At 39.3% G+C, this 21,816-nt stretch overlaps 2 protein-coding genes across 2 annotated transcripts; one reads left to right on the top strand and one right to left on the bottom strand.

The window, feature by feature from the left end:
• Positions 1-1,127: 1,127 nt before the first annotated feature.
• OR51T1 (olfactory receptor family 51 subfamily T member 1) lies at positions 1,128-2,138 on the top strand (the record flags this gene model as incomplete). Its single annotated transcript, XM_084250861.1, has 1 exon — positions 1,128-2,138. The coding sequence occupies exon 1, from the start codon at positions 1,179-1,181 to the stop codon at positions 2,136-2,138; it is 960 nt and encodes a 319-aa protein (XP_084106987.1). The 5' UTR covers positions 1,128-1,178.
• Positions 2,139-8,605: 6,467 nt separating this feature from the next.
• Positions 8,606-15,997, bottom strand: LOC311180077 (uncharacterized protein; the record flags this gene model as incomplete). The annotated part of the gene is made up of 2 exons (XM_084247744.1): positions 8,606-9,578; positions 15,051-15,997. The coding sequence occupies 2 exons, from the start codon at positions 15,995-15,997 to the stop codon at positions 8,606-8,608; spliced, it is 1,920 nt and encodes a 639-aa protein (XP_084103870.1).
• Positions 15,998-21,816: the final 5,819 nt, after the last annotated feature.

The raw sequence follows: 21,816 nt of genomic DNA, 5'->3' as shown, positions 1-21,816 counted from the left end.
GAGCAGACAGGTAAAGGAGAGTCCTGGAGCCCTCGGTGGCTTTCTCAGGCTTTTATTGCGCATTTACATGTAGTACAGCAACCAGGTACACAGCAGGCAGGGATCTGGGGGGCCATGAGGCAGGGAGGCCTCCAAGCTCCCCAGCAAGTCTTCATTCTGGGTTCTCTGGCCTTCTTTCTCCTCTGGAGAATTACTTGATATTCCAACTTGTGATGCCACCTCAGCCTGTCTATCCCTTAGTAACTCCCTTTAACTTCTTAGTTCTTACTTCCATTCCAGTTGTGCTTTCTGCAAGACCACGTTGCTCCATGTCTGCCAGGCCTTTTACACAGGCATCTTGTCTAGGTTCACCTATTATCTTAGGTTAGGATACCTGAAACCATGTATTCCAAAATACTGCTTGGAATTTCTCAGAGAATTCATTAGGGCAGTTTACCCATAGTGAGTAAGTTAAATCTGCCTGGTTGGTATCCATGGTAAGGAGTAGAAACATGTACTCCAAGGTATAAGATGGAGAAAATGGTGTATAAGACCTGGTTATTTCAGCTAAGGTGGAAAACTATACAGCGATGCAGAAATAGAGCACAGAATGGATCTAAGTTCCATACAGCTGTGGAGTGGAAAAGGGAGGTATTACAGGATTGATCCCATTACAGAACAGGGATAAGAAAGCTTGATAAGAAAAGGAGATTTTTAATGGAGCCTAGTAGGAGCAGGTAACTGATGATTCAGCTACAGGGACATCTTTGGATACAATATCCCAGTCCAGCTTCCAGAAGGCACATCTTAGAGCCTGGTGCCCAGGGGCTGTTATGTGCTTCTCCCTTACTTTAGGAGCAATTTCTATAACCTGCAGACTTAATACAAAGACCCATTAGTTATAATTACGGTGGTGATTGTTTTGCTGGAGTGTGTGCATGTGGATGACATATGTCTGTGAACATTTCCTACTTCCAGTCAGGATTAGACTGGGCAGTAGAGTGGGGATCAGTCTAAAAATTGAAGGAGGCTAGAGTAAGAAAAATAGGACTGGGTTTTAATAAGAAAAGTATGAGATTCTAATTTGGGGGTTTTGAATACAAATAATTGTGTGATTTGGGAAGAAACATGATAAAAGGATCAAAATGCTGAGCACCATCATTTTGATCTCTCTTTTCAAGGTGTGCCTTCCATCCACGATGGTACTTTTCAACAACACCACATCTTCCTCCACAAACTTCCTCCTTACTGCATTCCCTGGGCTGGAACTTGCTCATGTCTGGATCTCCATCCCCGTCTGCTGTCTCTACACCATCGCCCTCCTGGGGAACAGCATGATCTTGTTTGTCATCAGCATGGAGAGGGGCCTCCACAAGCCCATGTACTACTTCATCTCCATGCTGTCAGCCGTCGATCTATGTCTGACTGGCTTGACTCTCCCCACCGTGCTTGGGGTCCTTTGGTTTCACGCCCGGGAGATCAGCTTTAAAGCGTGCTTCATTCAGATGTCCTTGGTACATGTCTTCTCCTTCCTGGAGTCCTCGGTTCTGGCGGCCATGGCCTTTGACCGCTTCATGGCCATCTGTAACCCACTGAAGTATGCCACGGTCCTCACAGACATGATAATCATGGTGATTGGCCTGGTCATCTGCCTACGACAAGTGATTTTTATCTTTCTCATGTACCTAGCCTTGAAGAATGTTTCCTTCCACGGGGGCCAGGAGCTTTCCCACCCATTTTGCTACCACCCAGATATCATCAAGTACACACATTCCAACCCCTGGATCAGTAGTTTTTTAGGTATGTTTCTTCAGCTCTATTTAACTGGCACTGACTTACTGTTTATTCTTTTCTCCTATGTTCTGATTCTCCGTACTGTCTTGAGCACTGTGGCCCGGAAGAAGCAACAAAAAGCTTTCAACACTTGTGTCTGTCACATCTGCGCTGTCACTGTTTTCTATGCGCCGATGATCAGCCTGTCTTTGACACACCGCCTCCTCAGCACCACCCCGAGGGTGGTCTGTAGTACTTTGGCCAACATCTATTTGCTCTTACCGCCTGTCCTGAACCCTATCATCTACAGCTGGAAGACCAGGACCATTCGTCAGGCTATGTTTCAGTTGCTTCGATCTAAAAGGATTCAGGGAGCCCCAACGTGAGGGGCCTTAAAGGAGGGTTCCTTGAAGGGGAAAAATTGCCAGTGCATAAATTATACTTATATAGGAAAAATACTTGGGCCAATGTGATCCTCAGGCATTTTGGTTACTAAGGGAGTTTCAGTTAAATTATAGGAGCAGGAAGAAGTGAATTAATTTTCCCCTAAACATATCAAAGAACTTTTTTTTAAAAAAAATTCTACAGTTCAGAACCAAATTAATTGTGAATATAGCCCTGAAACATTTCAAACAATTATATGAACCCCTATGCATATTAAAAGCCCAGTAAGGGCCTCTCCTGGTGGCGCAGCAGTTGAGCGCTGGGCTGCCTGCAGCTTCGGCAAGGGTCCCACAAAAAAAAAAAAAAAAAAAAGCCCAGTAAGGTAATTTTATTCCAGTTGAATAATTTGATTCTCTGCTTTAAAATGGTAATTTTTAGATCACAAATAAATGACAATTTTTTTTTTTTGCATTCAGCTGAACAAATCATTTATTTCTGTGGTCAAATTTCCCAGGAACAGAGCAGATTTCCTTGAGATAGTAAGTGCAAGTTCTATGTGTACACAAAGGCATTCATAAGAATTTTCTAATTTAAAACAGCAGGAAATTTTTGCACGCTGGTTTCAGTTCCTAGAGTGGCCTCTAGAGCGCCCCATTTCCTTGCAGATGCATTCCCTATACTTCTCTCTTCTCTTGTTTATTTATTAATATTAATTTTTTAATTTTTTTACATCATTGTTCATTTTTAAACAGTATTTGCTTCCCCCTACCCACTCAGGTGTAGTCCCCATAGAGTTTCCTTCCCCAGTGCACCCGTGCACCATCACCTCAGTCCCCTGTGCTCCTCCTTCCCTCCCTCTGATCCCTCTCCTCCTCCTCCCCTGCAGGATGTCTCTGGTTTATAACTGTCCATATTTGCTTTGTTGTGTTTTGTACTGTTATTTTTTTTTACACGGATGTCTTATTGGGTTCCCCTATATTCCTGCTATAAGTGAAACCATCCGATATTTTTCTTTTTCCTTCTGGCTTATTTCACTGAGCATAATTCCTTCTAGTTCCATCCACGTTGCTGCGAATGGCATGAGTTCATCTTTTTTGATTGCTGAATAATATTATATACAATGGAATATTATTCTATCTTCTCTTTTAATCATTTTTCTCCTTAGCAAAAGTGAACCTTTCACATTTGTTATTACCATTTGTTATATCACCAATAGGTCCAATATATAAAATTACCCATTGTATTTTATTTTCTCCATTGCCTAGGTATTCTAGATGTCTAATACAGTCTGATTCTGATTCCAAAGCCATTCTCCGTGTCTACTCTGTCTCATTTCCCCCCATTTGCCTTTGTTTCTTGGGTTTTCTGCTTCGCTGTTAGCTTCCTTGGTGCACTGGTCAATGTAAAATTGCATGGTGACTTTCATACTTTTTAACAGGAGATATTTGGATCCTCTTTTTGAACATGAATGATCTATGTTTAGTGAAGAAGTAGCATCAGGATAGGGTTGATAGGACAGCTGGGAAGTTGGCCTCATTTTTCTTTCACACACAGATTTATGAAACTTTATTTCTATTCAGGATCATTCATGACTGAGCACAATGGATCAAGCAGGTGTTTTGATATGAGTCACCATCTTCCTCCCCCCACATAAACTGCTTATTTTCAGCAGAGACAATGCTGCACCAAGCTCTGAATTGTTTGCCTTGGTTTTCTTTTGAGCTCAAGTGCTGACTACTTTATGATTCTGCTTTGCCCAAATTCCCTTTTATAGTTAAAATTAATTGTATGATTTCCTTATATAACATATTCAAGTATTTTTGATATCTCCCAGTTTTGCTTAAACAAAGGACAGAGTATGTGTGACAGAGATTTATTGTGGCAAAAAAAAAGCAATAAAACATAGTGTGACCATCCAGTTGGAAAAAACAGTTTATCAGATTCCAAGGCCAGCATTGCAGCCAGAACCTCTCCTGGCTTGTGCATTTGTGGGATATTATACCATGCCTCAGTGTTGCCTATTTCAATTTCCCATTTTTCTGTTGCTGCCAAGTATCTCTTGGTTATAACACTTTCAACAGGATAAAATACAACTAGATAACTTTTTCTAGAACAAAAATAGAAGTAAAACTTTCCTAATCAGCAGCTTGCTATTAAATCTAGAATAAAATCACCTTAAGAAAAGATTGAGTAAGAGACTTTGTGAAGTCAGCTAAAAATCTGAGGAATAGGGGTGGGGCAGAGAAAACTCTCACAGCATTGTGATATGGTGGAAATGCCAGATGAGGTTGCAGGGTATTCTCTGAGGACTTCAGAATCATAAAAATTGCCAAACAGTATTTTTCAATATTGTTGCTTTTGAGCGCTGATGTTGCTGTGCCTAGGGATGCGAGAGAATTTGTACAGCTCCCAAGAAAGCTGGTGAAGACAAGGAACTATGGAACGGAACCAAGAAGCAATTTTCTAGGGTCAGCATCACACAGCAAAGGAGACTCTGACCCTGAAATCCACCTGTGGCCACATGAACACCCCAGACCACGCCCTAATCTAACTGTCCAACTTTTCCTCCTTAGTGCTCACCAAATATCAACCACTCTTTAATTGCTTATTTGGAAGATTTTTCTAAAAGTCTTCCTTTGTAGATCCCTAAATTTATTCACAATTCATAAATTTAAAAACACCTAGAAAAATATTTTTTAAAAAAATGTCCTGCATTCAGTCACCAAATATACTAGTAGCAAAAGCTACCATGAACTGATGTGAATATATTTGTGGCCATTGTTTATTCAACATAGAGTGAATATTAACACATTTTCCTTTAGAAGCATAGCTGATGGAATACAGAGCAATGACTCAAGGGTTGTAGGGCCTTTTGAAGTATGAAACATTTTGAATTCCAAGAGTTTTAGATGAACAGTTGTAAAAATGTACAATCATTCTTTCAGTTTTTTTAAGCTCAGTATCAAAGCAGTCTGCCATATGTGGTTTAATCTTTCACTATGCCTAATGTACTTTCGTACCAGGTTCAAAATGTAATTGCTGTATAACAAATGCCTGTTCAGTGCTAAAAATACTTCATCAGTGTACTTCATCTCTATAGTAGTTGTTAATAAGGTGTGTGGGCTTTTCCAGTTATTTTAAACAATGTATTTAATGTACTTGGAGGTTGCTCTGATTATGAATTGTCATATATTACATATAATAATCTTTGTGACCATATAAACATTCAGAAAGATGTTAAAAAAATAACAAAAATCATTCACAATCCTAGGGATGAGAGATTATATAATCTCTGATTGACTCTTTTTAATTAGTCAGCATATATTTATAAACTAGGATGTTATTGTATATTCACATGTATATCTTATTTATTTGCTTGTTATTATTTATTATTCTCTGGTAAATCATGAATTATGTTAGATTTTACTTCCTCTAGGAAGCTTTCCTTTGTCCTTTAAAATTGGCAGACTGCCATTCTTGTATCTGCTGTTTGTAGTATGTGCACTTCAACTTGTCATTCTTTATTCAGTTAATTGATTTATTCTTCCCATTACCAGAGTGTAAATTCCTAGATAGTTGACCCAGTTTATGCTAAATTTAATCCTTAACACCTAATTCAGTGCTTATCAAATACCATTTTTTCACTGTGTAAATGTCTAATATTCGCCCTTGTCATTCTGACATGTTTTACTACACATAATTCCATTGAGTTTCTTCCATTTTACTGTAAATAGTGTCATTTCATTTTTATGGCTGAATTACATAGTGTGGACGTGCATTTTCCTCATCTAAACTTCTATCAAAGGACATTTCAGTTGTCTTGATGTCTTAGCTGCTATAAATAGTGCTGCAACAAACACGGTAGAATATATAGATTTTAGAGTTGATGGTTTCATGTTCTTTGAATAAATTCCCAGGAGTGAATAGCTGGGTCATGTAGTATTTCTATTTTTAATTTTGAATGGTATGTGTAAGCCAGATTTTGGAGTACTTAGAAAAGCCTTGAAAAGTAAATTCTGGAAACACTGCTGAGAAAACTTATCCTCTGGAACAAACATCTACCATGATAAATAAAAATTTAAGAATGGATATTTGAAACCATGAGCAAGACCACTCCTGTCTCCCTGCTGCTCCCCTTATCAGTTTATTTCAGTTATTAAATTTCACCCACTCTGTCTCTGGTGAATCCTGTCACAGACCCCCTGTACTTCTGGCCTATACTCCAGTTCTTATATGCATAAGTAAATAAAAATAAATCTGTTTTTCCTTCATATTTGCACAATGTATGCATTTTCATTTTGATTATATTCCCCATACAATTCCACCCCCCTTATTTTGACTCTAATCACACCTCCCCCTGCCCCCCCCCCACTGTAGTATGTCTCTGGTTTATAGTTCCTTATTGATTTTGATTTTTTCTTTATTATAATTAGCCTTTTTCCTGGACCAGGAAAAAAAAACCTAAATAAAAATAAATCTTTAAAAAAACTGAAATCCTTTGGTGGTAGGGAGGCATTGTTATTTCTAAAACAAATACATTTCTTTTACTCCTCTTTCTCCCATCTAACTCTTTAGCAGAATCCAGTTTTCATATAGTTCTTCTAGTAATACTTTGCTGACACTATCCTGCTCCAAGTAGAATAAATTTATATCAGAATTATGTTAACTTTTACAGGAAATGCATTTGCCTTGGACAGAATAATGCCTCCCCTACCCCACCAATATTTCACCATCCTAATCCCAGAAGTTTGTGAATATTACTTTACGGGGAAAGCATAATTTGTAGATGCAGTTCAAGTATTGATTTCTACAACTTAATTCCAACAATCACTAGTCTTTGATTATTTAAAAGGTAGTTTGCCTCTTCCAAGTTGTAAATCTCAGGGATACTATGTCTAAATGTCTTGTTTTATATCCCTATTGCTTAAAGCACATGTGGACAAAGAAGGCCTCAGTAAATATTTATAAGTCAATTTGTGAATTCGTGAGTGACCTTCATGAAACAAAAATACTACTCATTTCCTAAGCTCTAAATCTTGAAAATCTGCTCTCACAGGTCTGTAATCCTGCTGTGTCGCTCACCTCATGTCAGAGCACACCCTCACTCTCTCAGCCAGCACATTTCCTGCTGCCACAATCGCGTCAAGCTCAAGGACAAGCTGCAGCGTCCACCAGAAATTTACTGCTTTGCTAAATACTGGAGTAATTACCTACCCTATTACTTCTCCCTGCTTACATCCATTCTTGTACTACTGTTGCTTATTTTACATATCGCTGGGAATGTCCTGTCTTTAAGCCTTTTCATATCCCACTCCATCACACATTTCAGAATGTTGCTCTGCCCCTGTGTTGTTCTCTACCCTGCCTTGACCAGCTAGGGAGGGAGCAACAGCAACAAAACAATCCTTCAAATAGTTTCCTAATCATGCTGTCCCCTCTCACCTCTGCCTCAGCTTTGCACATGCTGCTCCTTTAGACTATAGCACAGTTTTTCCTCTTTTCTGCTATAATCTTTGATGGCTTATTCCTGTATATCCCTCAAAGCTGGCTGCTGTGTCAACTCAGAGACACCTATCTTGATACTCTTTTCCCCAGCTGAAGGAAGATATCTCTTTTTTTGCCCCTTCATCAACATTTGGTTTCTTTGAGCAACACAGTTAACATGTGACTGTATAATAAACCATACCAAAGTTCAGTATCTTAAAAACATTTATTTTGCTTACAAATCTATAATTTAGGTTCCCTGCAGAGTAGGATCGTTTCACTGGAAAGCAGTGGGAGAGCGTGGAAGGTAGAGGGCTGTAATAATTTAGACTTGTTCACTCATTTTCTGTGGTTCTAGTTAAGATTGAGACTTTTGCTGGACCCGCCGGCTCGGGCACCTACATGCAGTCTCTCCACATGGTCTGGTTCCCCTCAGTTTGGTGGATGGGTTTAAAGAGTATGCATTGAGTGGAGTGGATTGTGGTATAGATGGATATAGATACAGACATAGAAAAAAGGGAGAGACAAAGGATAAGCAGCAGGACACCAATGAAAATTTATCAGCTTTTCTGACCTAGTCTTGGATGTCTTACATATTAAGACATTGTTGAATGTTGTTGAATGTCCACAACATTCAAATCATTGAAGCAACTACAAAGTCTTATCCAGTTACAAGGGGAGAAGAAATAGACTTCACTCTTGATGGAGGAAAGGCAAATTTCTCCTCCATCAAGAGGAATAAGAGTGAAAAAATTTGTGGGATTTGAAATATTTCTCTGACCCTTTTTGGAAAATATGATTTGCTACATCACATTCCCTAACACCAGAGTGAGATTCCTATGAAATCTGTGACTTTCTGCTCAACCCGCATGTTTTTGTTGAATAAATAAGCAACATTCTTCTCCATGTCATGTATATTTGATATTATAGAAGATAGAGGTGTGAGGGTACATTTAATAAAATAGCGCCTTAAAAACTAGACCAACTAACAACAGAAAGCACGGGTCACTCGATCCCGGATCTGTTTGGTCTTGACACTATAGACAATGGGGTTCATCAGAGGAGGCACGAGAAGATACACAAAGCCCATGATCACCTGGACAAGATGAGGTGTGTGCTTCCCAAAGCGGTGGATCACGGACAAGCCAATCATGGGGGTGTAGAAGAGGATCACGGCGCAGATGTGGGAGACACAGGTGTTAAGAGCTTTGAGTCTCTCGGTCCTGGATGCAATGGAGAGCACCGCATGCAGGATCATCACATAGGAGAAAAGAATGAGCAGTGAGTCTATACCCACCGTGGAAATAATGACAAACATGCCATAGATGCTGTTGGCTTTGATGTCTGCACAGGCTAATTTCATTACTTCCTGGTGGAGACAATAGGAATGTGAAAGTACTGGGGAACGACAGTAGGGGAATCTTTTGAGCATGAAGGGCAGTGGGAAAATGAGTGCTACGCTACGGCCCAGAGAAGCCAGGCCCATCCTGCCAACGACAGTGTTGGTGAGAATGGACGCATAGTGCAAAGGGCGACAAATGGCCACAAAGCGGTCAAAAGCCATTGACAGTAGCACAGAGGACTCCAGAAAGGATAAACAATGAATGAAAAAGAGTTGTGTAAAACAGGCATCATGACCAATATCTCGTGCCCCAATCCAAAAGATGCCCAGCACTGTAGGGAGGGTACAAAGAGACAGTCCCAGGTCAGTCAGCGCCAGCATGGACAGGAAGAGGTACATAGGCTCATGGAGAGAGGGCTCCGTTTTAATGATAAAGAGAATTGTGCAGTTGCCCACAATGGACACCAGGTACATAAGGCACAAGGGGATGGAAATCCAGATGTGCAAGTGCTCCAGCCCGGGAATGCCACTCAGCAGGAAGCTGGAGGAAATTCTGCTGCTATTTTCTGTAAATTCCAATTTCATTGTGAGCAGAGAGAAAGGGGAGTTGGATTCCCTCCAAATTTCTGAAATGAATCAAGGAAACCTAATGGTAGTACCTGGAAAGAAATTAAAAATAAAAAGGTTAGAATCAGCTAAACCTAAAATGTGTAGCTCCAGCAGAGATCATTTTATTTTCCTAGTTCCTGATTTCTTCTCCATATTTTTTAGAGATTGTTTTTGTCTTATAGTTTTGAAAAGAAAATGAAGATGTGGAATTGTGAAGGGACTTGCTCAGGCTATGTGACTTCCAAGAGCGAAAATGTGTGAGTTGGATATTGTATGTAAACGCCTCTGCCTTTTTCAGTCTGCACTGAACTCTTTGGAACTATAGCAACCAGCTCTCTCACCCTATGGAGATTTTGTTAGGTTCAGTCAGTGGGAAACAGCTAAGAGATGTAAGGGCATGGGAGACTGGAGAGTTGAGGCTCATGCTGGGTGGCTCTGTGAGCTGACACTGCTTGTGTTCTATGACTGAAGACCACAGCTTTTATTGGGAATCTTTCTACTAGAACAACATTTCTTGGTACCTGTAATTGCTCTCCTTGCTCTTCAGGCTAATTGGTGATACATCTTCCATAGTTCTATTAGTTATACTTAACTTCTCCTGTCCTAATTAATCAAACATTCTCATGGTTCTTTTCTGCCAGGACCTTTACTGACATTCCAAACTTTCTTTTGGCTTATTTTCCCTCTCTTACTTTATTTTCTTTGCTATTTCTTTTACTTTCCTCCACCTCCGTTTCTTTCTCTCTCTCTCTCAATCTCTTTCTCTCTCTCTTTTTAATGTCACTAACAACATGTAAACCCTATTCTTAATATACAGACTAATCCTCCATTCTCCTTTTCCTCTTATCTTCTTGCTATAGACACCTAGTCTGATGCTGGTAACTTGTAATTACTCTTCAGCTCATATAACTTCAGAGAGAACAGGAGTCTGCATAAAGGGATGTCTATAAAGTTATTCTTGACCACCAGTGTAAGATATCAAAGTCCTGATTCTTAAATACATCAAAAACTATTCCCCAGAAACCCAGGAATTCAACTGCTTTGAACTGAGGTGGCAGGAAGCACCCTCAACCATAGGCACCACCACAGGCATATTCATGTGCTCCACCACAGGCACATTCATGAGAGCCTACAAACAAAAAACTATGATATAGTCCTCCATCTTGTATAGAGGGAGAAATAAAGGCTCAGGAGGGGACATGGGCAGAGGCCATGTGTTGATGTAGGTCTCCTGATTCTAAGTCAGTGATCTCCTACTCCCAGTTAATAATCTGAGCAGAGGGCCTCCCCGGTGGCACAGTGGTTGAGCACTGGGTTGCGAAGCTGCCCGCAGCCTTTGCGGCGCCGGTTCAATCCCTGGCTGCTCCCCAGCCACTGGAGGAGGGTCCCGCATGGCGCGCAGACCTCTCCTGCCGCCCGCTGCTCCCCTCAGCAGTGTACTTCAGTCTGCCTGTTCTGCTCCCTGCTCTGGCTCTGGTGAATTCTCTCACCCTCCGGCACTTCTGACTGTACCCAGTGCTTATATAAATAAATAAAAATAAATCTTTAAAAAAATTAAAAAAAAATAATCTGAGCAGAATGGGGTTTGCTTTGTTTACTTCTGTGAGGGAGAGCTTACAGTGCAAACTGGCATGCAGTAGGCACTCAGTATCTTTTTATGCATGAACAAGAATTTTTATTTACTTGGCTAGTTTTCATTTGGTACATAGCTTATCTCCTTTAAAAATCCTTTGAATAAAGATCTATGAATAGCAACATGTTATTGATGAAGAAACAGGTATGGAGAAATTTAACATTTCTAAATGTTAAATGTCAAAGTGTTAGTAAATGGTAAAAATTAAAAGCAAGCTATGATTTTGCTCTAGATTCCAGGCTCTAAACAACCATTTCACTTAATGATCCCAATAGATGATAATCCACTGTCAGCTAGCAACAGTTAACATAAAATTATAAGCTTAATAAGCCTTCAAAAGAAGTGCAGACTCTAGCTGGACTGATAGATTTCCTGGAGAAATACACACAACGATATGCATAGACATTTTCTTTCTTACTCCAAATATCAGTAAAATTCAGAGCTGGTATCACTTACTCACACCTACGTGAAGGTGGGATGGACTTTCATGCTATGTCCCTTAGCCTCTGCTTTGGCCATTATCAGCGGTCACCACATCTTCATCAAAGCAAACTCTGGTAGAAAATATTTTTGAAATAACACAGAAATAGAGTGGTGAAGAAGAACTATAATTCCTGATGGACTTCTACTATTTGCCAGGAACTGTACCAGGAACATTGTAAATGTAATAGCATTTAGACCTTAGAAAAGTCTTGTAAGGTAGTCTTATTATCTCAATTTGCCAAACAGAAGATTGGAGAATTTGCCTACGGTTATAAAACCAGTCAGTGGCAGAATCTACAATGCAAACTTAGGTCTTTGGAGCTCCAAAAGCATATTCTGTAAATTTGGAAATATTTAGGTTAACAGACAGTTTTTAAAGTTGAGACAGTGTGAAATGGATTTGCTTTTCGGAAATAAGTTCTGATTCTGCTAACCATGTGTCTGAGGCCAAGGTTTAGATACTGAGCCATTCTAACTGAGCACATCTCATTTCCTGCACCTTAACTTACTTGCCTAACTTTCCTCTCTCCTTGGGACTAAGCAGTATCTTACTGTTGCTGTCATACTTGAGACAGCTGTCTGGACAGGAAGCCAAGGAAGTAAACAGATGTTAGAAAATTGTTGCCTCTTTTCTTTGTGCTAAAAGTAGGTTGGTCATCCCAACCTAACAAGATCTGCCCAAGCAGACTCCACTTTCAGCGGGCACCTTTTACTGTCCTTCCTTTGTCTCAAAATACCTTTTCTCTGTTCAGAACTCAGCTTGCACCTTATGCAACTTCCCGTTACCATCACAATTCAGCCCCAAACACCTGCCCCCTAGGTCCACTCTTCACACACCAACGTTAAGATGCAGAAGGTCCAGGGAAGAAGGAAGGTGAAAACTAGAGGCTTTGAATGGAGAGACTGGAGGGAGGATGGTAAACTCCCTGATTTTTATGCAACGGACTGAGGTCCCCTCTGAGATGTTTTTAAGACTCTTTAATCAATTCTCTACCAGGACTGCCTCCCTGGGGTTAAAGAAAAGCAAACAGAGTGCTCATGTGAGAAGTCTAGATGGGATCCCAGAGGCTGCCATGAACTAGTAGCTACAGTGAAGAATCTGGCGAAGGTTTTGGAAATCCCATAACTCCAAGATAGCAGAGTACATGTTGATAATGTCTGTATGATGCATCCTATTGTATAGTTTATGTACATTGGATGTGACCATGTAGTCTATATAACCATATGTAACACTAAAAAGTACTTTTTAAGCATTGTAGATGTTCCCCAAATGATTAAAAATGGGTCTGCCACATGACACAGCAATTCTACCCCAGGTATCCTCCCAAAGGACACAAAACCACGAATTTGAATGGAAACCTGCTCTCCTATATTTATTGCAACACACAATTTGAAGAATTTTCTCTTGGTCCTCTTGTTCTGAGAATAACCCAGTCATAAAGGAATCAGATGTGCCATGGTAAGGCAGTTCCTAGAGTCAGAAGGACTAGACAAGTAGCGTCATCTCATGTGGAGGCCACCTAGTAACTTATCTTCTTAATGAAGGAACGTAGATTTGGTATCTGGGAATGGAATCTACAAACTCACTAGTTTCAGTTCTGCTGAAAGGACTCCTGTGTATTTCATGGAGAGGTGAAGGTGGAAAGAAATAAAGGATATCAGTCTCCCTAGAACAGAGAGACTGTGGTATTTCTCCCTTTTACAGTGCTTAGATTCAATGAAAGTTTACATACAAGTGGAGATGTAACTGTAGCACAGGAGACGGGAAGTGTGTTTAAGAAAGAGCCTGCTCCCGAGGTCTTTAAGAAGTGCAGAAGATCTATCTGGAGTTAAAATTCACAATCTATGCATCACAATGCTTTTATTTTTTGTCATTAACATTGGATTCAGGGAAACTGAATTATCATATTTTGTTGGCAGGAATATAACATAGCATATATACCTGGAAAAGAGTTTGGTTACTTTCTTACAAAAGTAATTCCCTGGGTAATAATTTCACTCTTGGGCATTTACCTCAGATAATTAAGATTTATGTTCACACAAAAACTTAAATGAATGTTCATGTAATAACCTCAAACTGGAATTAGTTAAGGTGTACTTCATAAGGTGAAGGGTTAAATAAACAACACTATGTACATAACATGGAATATTACTCAACAATAAAAAAGAACAATCTACTGAATACAACAACAGCTTGGGTGAATTCAAGGGAATTATACTGAATGAGAAATCCAATTATATACTATATAATTCCACTGATAAAACATTCTACTTATAATAAAACATCCCACTTATAAAACACCTTTTAAGAGGCAAACTTTTAGAAATGGAGGGCAAATTAGTGGTTGCCATTGTTTAGGTACCAAGGATGCAAGAGGTTGGAGAGTGGTAGATTATAAAAGGACAGTAAAATGTATAGTTTTGGTGTTGGAATTATGCTTCAGTATTTTGGATAAAACAAGTCTGCACAGGTTAAAAATTGTATGAGACCTACAGACAAATAAACAAATGCAAACAAATGAGTGTAAATAAAAGTGGAGAAACTGAATGAGATTTGTGGATTATATCAATTTTTTAAAAATATTTATTTATTTTTGTGCAAGAGCTGAAGTACAGGCCAGAGGTGAGGGAGGGTGAGAGGATTCACTAGAGACAGAGCAGGGAGCAGAACAGGCAGGCAACCGAAACACACTGCTGAGAGGTCTGCCGCACAATGTGGGAGTCTCCCTGGCTGGTGGGGAATCAAACCCAACTGCAGAGGCTGCGGACAGCTTCACAGTGCTGTGCTCAACCTGCTAAGCCACTGGGAGTCCCTGGATTATATCATTTTGGTTGTGATAGTATACCATTTTTTTCTTATCATTCAGGCAAACTGGAAAAAATATGCATGTTAATCTATAATTACCTCACGTGAGTTTAAATTTAAATGTATTTTTATAGAGACTACTGACACAATTAGTCTTTCTTTATAAATTTTTTCTAAGGGCCTCCCTGGTTGCCTAGGGTTTAAGTCTCAATGCTTATTCATCAGTTTGTCATTGACTTATTCTACCATATTACATTTTTTTTCAATTCTTGATGTAATCATGTGCATTTGTATGTAGGTTGTTTGATATGGCTAGACACAGCTATGAGGGAAACATATTACAAAATCAAAATATGGATGCCTTTCTCCCACCCTTTCATCCCAGCAATGAAGAGAATAACTACAGGAAGACCCTTGACTAGTTACTCAGATAGTGAGTGACTACCCATAGCATCATTATCTCTTTTGAGAAGTGAAAATTGTTTTTGTTGTTGTCCAATTGTCCATTTGGATATCTTCTCTAAAACTCCCTGAGCATCAAAAAAATAAAAAATTACCGAAATGATTTCATAAACTCAAACTTCTTAATGATCCGCTGGCGAATTTGCTTGGTCTTGATGCTGTAGACAATAGGGTTCATGAGCGGTGGCACCAGCAGATACACATAAGACATGAGGAGGTGTACAATGCGAGGCAGGTGCTCACCAAAGCGGTGCACGAGAGACAGGCCGATCATGGGGATGTAGAAAAGGAGCACAGTACAGATGTGGGAGACACAGGTGTTGAGGGCCCGAAGTCGCTCCTGGCGGGATGCAATGCTTAACACAGTGCGGAGGATGAGAGCATAGGAGAGGAAGATGAGCAGCGAGTCCACGCCGACGGTGCAAGCCACAACGAAGAGTCCATAGATGTGGTTAACAATGATGCTAGAGCAGGCCAGCTTCATGATCTCGAGGTGCAGGCAGTAGGCATGGGCCAGCACGTGGGTGCGGCAGTAATGAAAGCGCTTAAGGAGGAAGGGCAGTGGAAGGATGAGCAGGGCACTTCTGAGCACCGAGCCCACACCCATCTTGACAATACGTGCAGGTGTCAAGACCGTGGAGTAACGCAGCGGGTTGCAGATGGCCACATAGCGGTCAATAGACATGGACAAGAGGACGGAAGACTCCACTAGAGACAGAGTATGGATGAAGAAGAGTTGAGTGAAGCAGGCAGGGATGCCTATCTCTCTGGCATCAAACCAGAAGATGCCCAATACAGTGGGCAGTGTTGAAAGGCAAAGACCCAAGTCTGTGAGGGCCAACATGGCTAAGAAATAGTACATGGGCTCATGGAGGGTGGCATCAGTACGGATGACGTGGAGGATGGTAACATTTCCTACAATGACTGTCAAGTAGATGGAGCAGAAGGGGATAGAGATCCAGCCGTGGATATCTTCCAGACCCCGAAAGCCAGTCAGGAAGAAAGTGGCTTTATCCAGGCTGCTATTGTAAAAGATGGTCATGGCTTTATAAGCTTGGCTTCAGCAACCTGCAATATAGAATGGGATTCCTAGAGTGACAGGATACGTTCTCACTCACTTGGGTGCCCTGGGGACCAGTGAGTCAGGAAGGATCTGCAGAAAAAATGGGAGAGAATTGAGGTACCTGATCTTTTAGCATCTCTTGAAGGATCTAGAAAAGGAAATTTTATAAGGAATTTCTAGAGACCGTGGATATCATATAACATCCATTTGGTGACATTTCCTCCATTGTTGGACTCTTAGAGGTTTACTGAGATCACCTCAGAGGGTACCTCTTTAATTTCTTCCTCTCTAAAAAACAATCTCCAGTTCAATCATGAAAACATTTAAAATTTGTATCATATTTATGGGGAAAGTATGCTTTGGAGCTTAGTTCTAAGAGACGGGGGAGAGACGTGTGTTTCCGATAACAGGGAGGTTAAGAGATAGTGAGGAGCAGGCATCAGAGATGAAGTGGAAATAACAAAGAGAAAGCTGAAATGGCTCAGAAAGGTCTCTAATATTTAGCTTATTTTTTTTTGCTATTTTTTTTGCTGTGACCTTTTATTTTAAAAATAAGTATGGCACTCTTTAAAGACATCAATTTCTGAAGTAAACTACAACTGAAGCAGAGTGGTTATAATTTCTTTTCATTTTAAAAATATAAGTAACAATAATGAATAAGAGGAAGTTCCTCAATGGAGGTGTTGTTGCATTTGAGAGTAAACTCTGGAGATTTTTCTATATTATAGGGAGTGAAATGCTGAAAATTATTTCTCAATTTTTACCGGATTCCATTATATTTTATTTATTTGTTGATTTTGATTTTGATTTTTTGATTTTTTACATCACTGTTCATTTTTAAACAATATTTGCTCCCCTCTCCCTTATTTCGCTTATAAATCTTAAGATTCTTAGAGTGAAAGATGCCTCAGGACAGACTGATATCATTCTGAAAAGCTTAGCATACTTAATAGTTATTGAATGTTATGTTCCTATCACCTTTCTAAGTGTTCAATATATTTACATCATTTAGCTCTTACGCAGTCCTATGAAAGAAATTCTATTCTAAGGAACACATTGCAGGTGGGACAACTGTGACACAAAGAAGTGAAGTGAACTGGGTAAGTTTTTAAAGCAAGTAGGGTTTGAATATGGAATTCAAACCCTCACAGTATCCTACAGCGTCTACACTGCTCTCAGCCTTCACGCCTCCTCACAGGATTGTAACTTTTACAAAAGTCAGATAATCTGAAAATTAATTAATTAATTAAAAACTCAATTGTGATTTTTCTACGTAGCATGGTGCATCTGTAGCTAGCCATTCCTATTATAAACATCATTAGATGAGCCAAGATATGTAACAATAGTTGGGAAATATGCTGGAGGAACTGAGCTCTGTCTGGGTCATGCTGAGTGCAAACTTTAAAGGGAATTCTTGGAGACAGATGTCTACAGGATTTTGTATGTAGTGATCTTTGGTTTGAGTGAGGCCTTGCATTATAGAGTGTCTTCCATGAACATGGAGAAAAATGCCAGCACTTATAGCATGAAAAGGAAAGAAAGGGACTTCCAATGGTAGTTTCAGTTCAGACCACTGAGAACTATTTTAAGTGAGGGTAGCATATAACATTAGAGCTAGAAGAGAGAGACAAAAAATGGAGAGTGAGACAAACAGGGTGAAAGCAGTAGTGTATAATAGCACCAATGTTACAAACCACTGTCTACTACAAAAAAGAAAAAAGAGGTAGAAAGTGTGTTTTAAAATGGCCAAAGGACACAAAAACATTAATTCTAAAGGACACCTGCACCCCTATGTTTATTGCAGCACTATTTATAATAGGTAAGGCTTGGAAACAACCCAAGCCCAAAAAGAGATGACTAGATCAAAAAGATGTGGTACATATACACAATAGAATAATATTCAGCAAAAAAAGGAAGATATTGTTGCCATTCACAGCAACATGGATGGAGCTAGAAGGGATTATGCTCAGTGAAATAAGCCAGAAAGAAAGAGAAAAATATCGGATGGTTTCACTTATAGGAGGAATATAGGGAACAAAATAAAGGATCAGGGAAAAAATAACAACAATCTAAAAAAACACAACGAAACTAAGCAAAAATAATCAGACAACTATAAATCAGAGACACTCTGCAGGGGAGGAGGATGGAGAGGGATCAAAATGAGGGTGGAAAGAGTACAAGGGACTAAAGTGATGGTGCACTTGTGAATTGCTGGTGGAAATTTTATGGGGAATACACCTGATGTAAAATATATACAAATGAAGAAATTAATTATGAGAACAAAATGGCATTGTACTCATAATGATGAGATCAACACTGATTTTCCAGAGAACAGGGGCTTAAATTACCAGTGGGTAGGGAGGAATAAATAAAAAGTCTACATTATTTGTAATTTTCCTCTAAGATAGATACATAGGATGTGTGAAAAAGAGACCTTAAGGAAGACAAATGAGACTTGAGGCTATTATTTCAAAAGTCTTTTTCTTCTTCATTAAGGTAGAGGGACATTGAAGATCTGAGGGAGGATAAAGACAGAAGAAAAGTTCATTCCAGATTTGTCATTCACACTTCAAAAAAAGCAAAAATAAGACAATGCAGTACTTAATATAACAATATAACCTTGTGGTTTTATGAGTTTAACTGAGAAACAAGGAAAAGATATAAAAAGGGACAGCTGGGAAGAAAAAAATTAAAGGGGGAAGCAGAGACTTGGAGATAAAATGGGCTATGAAGAAAAAAAGTGAATAGAATTTGGATAGCAGGCTGTGGGGGGCATAGACAGCAATCTCCCTCTGACACTGAGAACTGTGATTGAGAGGGAAAATGGTAACATAAGTTTTTTTTTAAAAAAAAAACAATAAAGAAGGAAAAAGTTCTTATTGGTTAAGTGGAGAAGCAAACAAGAGTTTAAACATATGTGTTACTTTTCAGACAGCAGACTCAACGGTCATGTCAGTTTTCATCCAGCTCACGCTGATTAATTTCAGAGTTTGTGAAAGGGAGGACACATTTAGCAGTCATCTATTTCACTCTTGTGTCTCCAGACAGAGAAGAGAAGGACCGTGCTGCCAGCTGAGTAAGAAGTTGCATCTATGCTATGCCATCTCAGTTATTATTGCCCCTTTCAAATGAAGTCCTTGCATATTATATTTTGGGTATAGGAAAGAGGCAAGTGTGTGCTAGGCAACAAAGATCACAATGAATTATAACTAGCGCTGCAGAGATGGAGTTACTGTATCTCTAGAACATTGCAACCCTGGCACAGATTAGGAAACTAATACAATTTGTTGAATGAATGCATGAACGAATAGATAAGCGGAGAGGTGAAATGTATTACGTATTAAATAGAACAATGTTTCGTGCAGTCATTTTACATTTTGTTCTCAAAGGCACTTATATCCAGATTAATAGCTCAGAGAAGTATCAGCTGAACCCTCCACTAGACTCCAGTCTCACACTCTTGATCCTCCCTTCAAAGGGCTCTAACTTACTGGGAAAAAGGGATATCCTATGGTCGATGGCAGAAATAAAGGAGAGATGGGTGGAGCAGTGATTTCAATGACGGCCTGACTGCCTCTGACTTTATTCCTCATGTAGTTGGCCACAAAGGTGTTTAAGATGAGCAATATGGATTGGTGACACTCTACAAAATTACTCTCAAGGACAATAAATAACCTTTTATTAGTATAAAGTTTGATTGTTACAATGCACTGTCAAACCTATTTTAATATTTCTTATAATACAATCTTAAGGTAAGGAAGTTAAAGACTATAATTTCAATTTGAAAGATGAAGAAATGAATCTCTAAATGATGAGAAAAGAAATGAGATCCAGCAAGGATTCTGCTGAATGATTAAATGACTTACAAAATCACCCCTAGTGACACAGTTATGACCATCTATATTAGACCATCTATCTCTAATGCATCTGCCACTCAAAACTTTCTCAAATAATTTCATGTGGGGATTTAGCAAGTAATGAAGACTGGGAAACTGTGTGGCCCAGTTACCTCTGCATCCCTGGCTAGTCCCTGTGATTCTTTTGTAATACATACCTGAGAACCAGTGGCTAGAATGGAAAGGTCTTGGAAGACATATTTTCTGTATAAGCTCAGAAAGGACGGTAGCTTAGCTAAAGAATATTTCCTGCCTTAGACACTGGGTCTTTTTGAAGAGCCCAGAAGCTACTCTCTAGGGACGTCTATTGAGATCGAGATTCCCCACAGAGTTCTCCAGGCTCTTGGCTGAAGATAGAGGCCATGGCGGATGGTGGAATCCCTGAGCATTGAGAAAAAAACAAGCGTAAAGGAGGGAAAATCCGTCCTGCATGTCAGCTGGATGTTAGGTTGTTTCTAGTTATGGATTTTGTTTTCTGAATTGGGATAAATAAGATCTAGTTAGACCTGGAGAATGATCTGGCAGGAGAGAAAATTTTGACAGATTCCGATCACAGGTCAATTGATTCTAACATCTGATACTTACTTTTGGCTATGTAACCTAAGTCAAATTACTTACTCTCTCATAAATAGTTGTTCTTTGTATCTTAAAAAGGGTACCTCTCCTCTCTCGCGTGCCTTTTTAAATTTTTTTTGAACACACACTCTGGTACTATCATGCATTCTCCTGTTGTAGAGTCAATTGCTAGTGTATTTTGGTTTGAGTTTAGGAAGAAAGAAGGTCTCTTTGACCTCAGTCTTAAATTATAGGTATCTTTATATTGAGTATTCTTTGTGTTTTCTCTCCAGTACACTAATGGCATAAGTCATAATTCAGAAACTTGCACTCCAATGCCTGTGGAATACCTTTAAGTAGTTCACCAGCCCACTGAGGGCTCCAGGACTCTCCTTTATCCATTTGTCCTAATTGAAAGAGAAACTTCAGAATTGAGTGTGGATTCATAATGTTAATTCGTATTAGAAGTAGTTTTAAATTCAGAGAACTTTCAGTGTGGGTCTACTTAGAGCTTATGTATCCACCAACTTAATTCATTTTTATTTATTTATTTAAAGATTTTTATTTATTTATACAAGAACCGGAGTACAGGCCAGATGCACAGGAGGGTGAGAGGATTCACCAGAGACAGAGAGGGGAACAGAACAGGCAGACTGATGAAATACACTGCTGAGAGGAGCAGTGGGCAAGACAGGAGAGGTCTGCCCCACCATGTGGGCTTCTCGCCGGCCTGCGGAAATCGAACCCGTGCTACAGAGGCTGCGGACTGCTTCACAGTGCAGTGCTCAACCGCCTACGCCACCAGGGAGGCCCTTAATTCATTTTTAAATGACTTCTAAGTACTCTTTTCACTTGCTTGTATTTTATTTTCTGTTCCAAATAGTATGTAGGGTAAATGAGCTCTACATTAATAAGATTTCCCAGATGTAGTTCAATTGATTCTTTGGTCTTACTATCATATATTTTATTTCATATCTTTAAAACGGACTAAAATCATGCAGTTTTCAAAAAAACATATAATGAGCAACTAGAATGGTCTAAGTATTTTGCTAGGTACTGACAAAGACAGTAGTTAATATATGATTGTTAAATCACTTGCACATTGATTTAGGATGGAGGCAATACAAAGTAATACTGTATAAGATTGTAACAGTAGTAAATAGAGCGAACTGAACATTTTGAGTAAAAACAGTTTACCCAATACACATTAAAAAGAGATAATTTATGGACTCTATAATAAATGAAAATATAAATGATTTATAATTTTTGAATTTAATTTTAATTGTTATAGAACAATTGTTTTTGAGGTGAACTTTTATCTCTACACATTACTTGCAATACTTTATG

This window comes from Talpa europaea, assembly GCF_964194135.1.
Source record: "Talpa europaea genome assembly, chromosome: 1".
In the NCBI taxonomy this organism is placed as follows: domain Eukaryota; kingdom Metazoa; phylum Chordata; class Mammalia; order Eulipotyphla; family Talpidae; genus Talpa; species Talpa europaea.
The sequence above is the reverse complement of the archived record's forward strand: the minus strand, read 5'-3'. Positions and strand labels throughout refer to the sequence as shown.